This window comes from Limulus polyphemus, unplaced genomic scaffold, assembly GCF_000517525.1.
Source record: "Limulus polyphemus unplaced genomic scaffold, Limulus_polyphemus-2.1.2 Scaffold1119, whole genome shotgun sequence".
NCBI lineage: Eukaryota > Metazoa > Arthropoda > Merostomata > Xiphosura > Limulidae > Limulus > Limulus polyphemus.
In genome coordinates this window covers 180678-189003 of record NW_013666729.1, presented here as the reverse complement: position 1 = coordinate 189003, position 8326 = coordinate 180678, and the positions used below count along the sequence as shown (strand labels likewise).

Below are 8326 nucleotides of genomic sequence, written 5' to 3'. Positions count from 1 at the left end.
AGAGTTGTTTAAACATTTGTTCAACAACAAGTAAAAGCATGGAATGGTCTGATCTTTCAAACTAGTCTGGTCAACAGACACCCCCTCCCCCAATGAAAGAACAAACCATTCCAAGCTTTTACATGTTGTTAAACAAATGTTTAAACAACTCTGCTCAACAGTGTAATAGCTAGTACCTTCGTACAAAACTTCGCCGTTTGAGAGTATGAGCTCAAACGCATCTAAAGGAGTTACCTTTGATTCAAATCCAGAAGTGTTAGTGATATATTTTTTATTTATCTGTATGAACTTAAATACATCTAAAGGAGTTACCTTTGATTCAAATCCAGAAGTGTTAGTGATATTTTTTTATTTATCTGTATGAGCTCAAACACATCTAAAGGAGTTACCTTTGATTCAAATTCAGAAGTGTTAGTGATATTTTTTATTTATCTGTATGAAATCAAACACATCTAAAGAAGTTACCTTTGATTCAAATCGAGAAGTGTTGGTGATATTTTTTATTTATCTGTATGAAATCAAACACATCTAAAGAAGTTACCTTTGATTCAAATCGAGAAGTGTTGGTGATGTTTTTTTATTTATTTGTATGAAATCAAACACATCTAAAGGAGTTGTCCTTGATTCAAATTCAGAAGTGTTGGTGATATTTTTTATTTATCTGTATGAACTCAAACACATCTAAAGGAGTTGCCCTTGATTCAAATTCAGAAGTGTTAGTGATATTTTTTTATTATCTGTATGAAATCAAACACATCTAAAGGAGTTGCCCTTAATTCAAATCGAGAAGTGTTGGTGATGTTTTTTTATTTATCTGTATGAACTCAAATACATCTAAAGGAGCTGCCCTTGATTCAAAACTAAAGGAGTTTGTTTGTTTTAACGCAAAGCTATACAATTGGCTACCTGCGCTCTGACGACCACGGAAAATCTAACCCCGTATTTTAGCGTTGTAAGTCCGCAAACTTACCGCTGACCCATTGTGGTACCTTAAGGAGTTGACTGTGATTCAAATCTAATAGTGTTTGTGATGTTTCTACTTGTCAGTACGAACTCAAACGCAAATAAAGGATTTACCCTTCATTCGTATTCAATCAAATTGTACATGTTATACTGTTTTATAACGTTTCTTTTACTATTATTGCATAGAACAGTGTGGCTCAGTGGCTTCTCGCTTTCGACTCGTGGTCGGATGGTTACGAGTTCGAGGCTGGTCTGAATTATACTGTTGTATTCTTGAGAAAAACACTCTACCCCACTCGTTTCAATCTATCCAGCTGTATGATAGCTGTTAGATGGTGATTAACCTGCAATGGGCTAACATCTCGTCCAGATGTTATGGGGGTCACCATTCTCACCCACTTTTGCCACTTGAAATCGGCGTTCGAAAGCACCAACCCTGTGTGCTATGCAAAGGTTCAGCAAAGATTTAATTTTTACTGATAACAAATATTCAAGAATTTTTCGTAGAATATACAGCTATTCTTCTTACTATAAAAAATATATGGAACGAAGAGAAATACAGGAACTAACAACAAACTCTAATAACATCAAAATATAACATAAAATAATATTACTCGGATGAACTTAATGTTAAGAATATTTCGAAAGAACCAGTTATACTTTGTTCGTGGCTACGTAAAGGAGTGTCCTGTCAGTTGTATTGATATACAAGTAATTTAAGTCTTTCAGTGAATACTGCAAGAGTATTCAACAAAGATGGCACAGTATATAAAGAACACGCCCGTCGTCCGAATATTCCTTTCTTAACTGTAATCATATGATTATTCTGACTTTTTTTTTTCGTCTTCGGATGCGACATGCTTTCTTCTCAAATCAAAATGATATTACATAATGTTATTTATTTGTTGTTGTTAAGCGCAAAGCTACACAATAATCTATCTGTGCTGTGCCCACCATGAATATTGAAACCCAGTTTTTAGCGTTATAAGCTTTCAAACTTACCGCTGAGCTATTGCGGGTGGGGTGGGGAGTTGCATAAATGTAATAATGATTAACTTTCTTTATGATATTCTTTGAATTACAATACAAGAAGTAAATATGTAAATATGTCAAGTGATATACCGATTAGGAAGAGAGTATAGTCTTAAAGAAGAAGTCTTTATAAGTTTGCTTTTCATACGAGAAAAAATAAACCGCCTTAACTGCCTTGTTATAATCGTTTCCACTATGGTGAAAAAAAAAAACAACAACCCAAAACATTATACATAATATATATATATACTCCACTAATATATATATTAAGTTTAATCTTGTTCTTTTGATTTATCATTGACCAGAATTACTGGTGAAGGGTGGAATGAAGTGATGAATTAAATAATAGATAACGCGACATGTTTATTTGGCCCTCAATGGCTCAACGGTAAGTCTGAGGTCTCACATCGCTAAAAACTGGGTTTCGATACTAGTGGTGGGCACACCACAGATAGCCCATTGTGTAGCTTTTTGCTTAACAACAAACAAACAAACAATCATGTTTATTTTCACCGTTTTTTATTGTTTGTCGTTAGAATTCGCAGAACCGTTTTTGTTACGTAAAATACATTGAGGATTTATTTGTTAAAAATTCAAAATTTGATGTTCTGGAAACACAGTATATAACACATTTGTAAGAAAAACGTGAATAACTTTGAAGCATTGACGATCTGTAGGTTTACTCACTTGTTATATAAAACAATGTCAGGCCTCCAAATGTGGTCAGAAGGCACGTGGAGAAGATCCACACCACCATACTCCCGCGGATCCCATCGAAGCTTGTAGTCTTTCCAAAACTGTAAAATATATTACATCTAATACATTTACTGTATTCTCCCACTCTGAAGTTGAAACAATTTTCAAGCTTATGGCTGTTTGTTTGTTTGTTTGTTTCAGAATTTTCGTACAAATCAGACACAATGGTTATCTGCGTAAAGCTGTCCTTAGTTCTGAGCCGATAAACAAGAGAGAAGGTCAACAGCACCAGCCGCAACTCTTGAACTAGTCTTCTCTCAACGAAGTATTAGAATTAATCGCTATTCTTATAGCTTACCCAAAGCGTCAAAGTGCGGAACACTTTTTGTGGCAATGAATTTTGTTTGTTTGTTTGAAGTTAAGCACAAAAGCAACACAGTGGGCTATCTGTGCTCTGCCCACCACGGGTATCGAAACCCAGATTCTAGCGTTGTAAGTCCGCAGACATACCGCTGTTCAAGAATTCTTAGATTCAAAGCAGTTTGTTTTAATAAGCCACTTCCACTCCCCATTTTAGAACTAAAACAGTTCGCTGTCAAACCATGAATGACCGCCACGTTACTGTGTAGGAGGGAGACGATTGGCTGCTGGGGTAATTTTGCTCGTGAACTCATTCATGAATCTGAAATTTATTCAACATCTCTGAGCTTTATAACACAAAAATAACCAATACCATAAAATGACAATTTTTTTACATGTGAAGTATTAACCTATGTATATTTGAGTCTTCCGAGGAATTCGAAGTCTTTAATTGGTTAATAAACTAACTGTTTTGTTTTTGAATTTCGCGTAAAGCTGCACGAGGGCTATCTGCGCTAGCCGTCCCTAATTAGAGGGAAGGTAGCTAGTCATCACCACCCACCGCCAACTCTTGGGCTACTCTTTTACCAACGAATAGTGGGATTGACCGTCACATTATAACGCCCCCACGGCTGAAAGGGCGAGCATGTTTGGTGTAAAGGGGATTCGAACCCGCGACCCGCAGATTGCGAGTCGAGCGCCCTAACCACATGGCCATGCCGGGCCATGGTTAATAAAGCAAACGTATGTATTTCAATTCTCGAATGAGTTATCCTATACATGAGATCATATTACAGGAAAACTAACTAGTTCATGGCAAGGTTATTGGTTAATTCAAATATTTATCTTGTGTATACGAAGTTAACATTTGAAAATATTGTTTGCTAATGAAATGAAAGGAGCCTTTAGCAATCAAGTGACCATCCAGAATAAAGCAGTAAATATTTGATTAAGGAAAATACCTCTCTTTTTTTTCTAGATTAATTCAACCAATCACAAATATATTCACGTATAAAACATTTTGGTTGAATTGTTCTCATATCCTTGAATATATATATATATAATTCCTAGGATAAAATAAAAAACTGAAATAAGGACAGCATACTAAAGTGAAAACTTGTTTCACGAACTTCTGGAATAAATATTTTACAATTTTCTCATTATTATTATTATTATACAAAACGAGGAAAACAATATGATTATCTACGTGGTCTTGAGTCCGTTTGACTTCACCATATAGTCACCTAAATTAACTTAGATATGAAAATAATGTTATAACATACATACTTCATTATTATATTAGGCCTAATGGCATTTCTTTGGTTTTTTGACCCAAGCTGTGCTGATGAACCTTGAATAAGGCGATAGCGCCACAGCAAGAGGGTACGGCCAATAAAAGAATGCATTAGGCCTCTACGTCACAGATTCTCTTTTCAATTTCACCCGTGATTAAAAAAAGAAGAAATATTGAATACATATATATATAATGATTACTGACCTGTTGAACCCAGACGTTTGTTGTCATAATCTGCTCCTTTAGATTCTGAAAAAAACACATAAAAAACAACAACCTTACTGATGAAATAGCATAGCCTAATTCTTATAAAAGAGCACCAAATAATTGTGTTACTGATATATGAGTCTGAGCATGCGTTATATAACAACTAGTCTGCAATCACTGACCTTAATTTAAGTATTTCTCGAGGTTCTAATTAATATGCGGGAGAAAAAAGTTTACTGAGCCTCTATAAATATTATAACGTCTCCGATGATTTAAGATCTGAATCGTTTTTTTTTTCAATGTACTAATTAGAATGACTTCTGCACATAAGCAAATTCAATAATGGATTTAGAATAATAAAAAAAAACGGCAAAATATTTTTAGTTTAAAATTATAGTTTGATAACGAAGGATCTATAAGGAACATAAATTAAATATGTTGTATTTCGTATACAGTCAAGGAACTTGTTCAATTAGATCGAAATGAAAATATTTCTGTTGCTCAATTGATTTTGTTAGTTTTTCTTCCTGCTGGGAGTTCAAATTTTCTAATAGAACCGAATATTGCCTTAGAGGGTAAGTTAATTTTAATTTTGTTTGCTGTAGATCTAAAACACTCAGGAAAAAAGTATCGTTGAAAGGGAATGTAAAGTATAAGAAAATAGAGATTTTTACCAAGTGCCAAAACAGTTGGGATTAGTATTAGACTATCGGATTGATATATATATATATATATATATAACATAATTTCAAGTGCTTTAAAAATTATGAAATATGTCTACATGTAACATACTATCTGTTTGTTTTTGAATTTCGAGCACAGCCACACGAGGACTATTCGCGCAAGACGTCCCTAATTTAGCAGTGATAGACAAGAGGGGGGAGGGCAGATATTCAGCACCATCTAACGACAATTCCTAAGCTACTCTTTTACCAACGAATAGTGGGATTGACCGTCACATTATAACGCCCCCACGGCTGAAAGGGCGAACGTGTTCGGTGATGGAGTTTCGCACCCGCGATCCAAAGATTGCAAACCGAGTGCCCTAATCATAAGGCTATGCCAGACATACACGTAATATAACAAATGATAAGAATAATGAAAATCCTTACTTGTTGAATCTTGGAAATTTGAAAAATCACTAGTATTGCATAGCTGAACCATCAAGTGAAAAACGCAATAGAGGCAGAGATGTTTGAGAAAATCTATTCCAAATTTTCGTTGTGTCGAAATAGCTCACAGGAATAATATATATATATACAGCACTTCTGATCTCCGGGTTAGTATACAAGAGTTTGTTTGTAATTAACCACAAAGCTACACAATGGGATATCTGTGCTCTGCCCACCACGGGTATCGAAACCGCTGTGCCACTGGGGGGGGGGGGGCGTATATAAGAGTACTGTTATTTTTTTCCCAAAAACATTTATAGGTTAGATATGAGGAAGGTGAAATAGAAAATGAAGACCTCTTATTCTTATCTGTAACTTTCAGAACATAATATTTTGGTCCGTACAGAAATTCTGAACGTGTCTGTGTTTGTTTTAAAAACGTGACTTATCAACAAAATATTAATATTAATGTATCTAACTGGTCGACGAAGTAATAAAATAAAACGTGAAACACTCTGAGGAGTATTTCAATTATACATATTTTATTTTATCTATGACAGTGGATCCCAAATGCTGGAAACTTTTTTGCACACACACACACACACATATATATATATTCTAACATTCTTTTGTACAATTATCCTACACGGCATATCATAAAAACAAAGTATGATTCGTCTAAGACTATAAAGAAATAGTGGCACTTCTGTTAATTTTATTGGTGGGCTTGCTTCCCTTAACAGAGGAGGATTGGTGCCCGTTATAGGCACCATTATTTTTAATTGGAATGGAAACGCTAATTGGAATACCTTAGTAACATTAATTAATTCTATATAAACAGTTTATTCGCCATTACTGATTTTTGTTTCGCGAAACCCCAAGGTTCCGCGGAACACAGTTTGGGAACCACTGACCTGAGACTACGAATATAATTCGTGTTTTAACTGCAAAGTAACATGAGGATAAAACTGCATCTAAATTGTCAACAAACTAATAAAATGAGAAATCTATGAGGAGCATTTCATTTACAAATATATTATATAATCTAAGGATATTATAAAGCCCCCCCCCACCCCCCGGTGGATCAGCGGTAAGTTGACGGACTTACAACCCTAAAATCCGGGGTTCGATTAACTGCACTGAAGTGAGGGCAGCTGGCCCATTGCATAGCTTTGTGCTAAAATAACATCACCAGCTATTACCAAATTACTTAGTTAATAATTGAATGTATAAAAGTAAAGGGTCTAGCGGAAGTAACAGACTTCATTATAAAAAATATTAAATTCTACGCAGTATGGGTGTAATTTAGCTCAGAAAATTGCCATTAAAAATAAGACAGATAAATTCTGAAGGTATCATTGTTTAAAACCAAGCTAATATGACACGAATGTTTAATCACATTCTAAATGAGTAGCTATGTAAGAGTGTAACATTGAAGTTTCCATAACTTTTTCCACGTTACTATGCTTTAAAGGCCATCCAATGGTTTATCTGTTTTTGATAAATAAATAATTAAAAGCCTGTAAAACATATTGCCCACACGAAACAAACACACCCACTCATACACAAAAGATAGCGTTGACAAAAAAAAATAATGAAGCTTAGAAATTTGCATAGATTTGTTCATGAATTTTGAAAAGTTCATTCAGTAAAAAATACAGTCTTAACCAACTTAATTTATGCTCTCAGCGAAATTTAAACTATTAACGGATGACTGCGTTACTGGGTTTGAAACTGTTGTTGTCATTATGTTGAAAATGCGATCGAACTTTTTAAAAATATGAAGTATGAGCCTAATGTGGTTCAAAATAGTGAAACGATCACATGATTCTCAAAATGCGAAAAATAAAATTTAAGAACAAGAGTAGCTAGCCTGTGGTCTAATATGCGAGAAGTGAATTTGTTTTCCTTATGTAAAAAAAAAAATGATCGTTTATATTGTAAATAATGAAACTTAATTTCCATTAATGAAAACTACAAATTTTTAATATATTTAGAACATGTATAGCGGTTAAAATTATTATTATTCCAAGTTTAAATTAACTGTTTTAAACATTTCCAGGTCCACATTGTAAAGTTTAAAAATGTTTCAATGAAATAATAAAAATATAAACAACATAGATTACTGTAAGAAGAATGAAGTCTCTAAGACATTTTATTCATATTTTGTTTTAAAAAGCATAAAATATTTTATGAAAAAGTTAACTTGGTTTTCTTAATCAGTAAATCTATCTAATCGTCTCATAAATCTAATTTATTCTCGGTAGAAAAAACATTTATAATATTTTGGAGACAGCGAAATAACTTCTGGAAATAATGTTAAAGACATTTGGCGCGAAATCCATAACAAACAAACTGTTTATGAAATGTAACAATTTAGTTTATAGAACACTGTGTAATGTAATGACCAAAAATGTAACAATTTAGTTTATAGAACATTGTGTAATGGAATGACCAAAAATGTAACAATTTAGTTTATAGAACATTGTGTAATGGAATGACCAAAAATGTAACAATTTAGTTTATAGAACATTGTGTAATGGAATGACCAAAAATGTGTTTTTGTTTTTCTTAAAATGCGAAGTAGGAAAAAAAAAGTAAAGAACTTTTACAGTTTTCCAGAAACAATAATACTTTACATAATTTGAAAACTGGAAATACT

At 33.5% G+C, this 8326-nt stretch overlaps 1 protein-coding gene across 1 annotated transcript in view; it reads right to left on the bottom strand.

Moving 5' to 3' along the window:
* LOC106462214 (acetylcholine receptor subunit alpha-like) overlaps positions 1–4591 on the bottom strand; it is a 12911-nt gene extending 8320 nt beyond the window's left edge. The window contains exons 1-2 of the mRNA XM_022389405.1: positions 4550–4591; positions 2683–2792 (exon numbers count right to left, since the gene is read on the bottom strand). Coding sequence (XP_022245113.1) covers positions 2683–2792; positions 4550–4576 — 137 coding nt within the window. The 5' untranslated portion in view covers positions 4577–4591. The remainder of the gene's footprint in view (positions 1–2682; positions 2793–4549) is intronic.
* Between the last annotated feature and the right edge of the window lie 3735 nt (positions 4592–8326).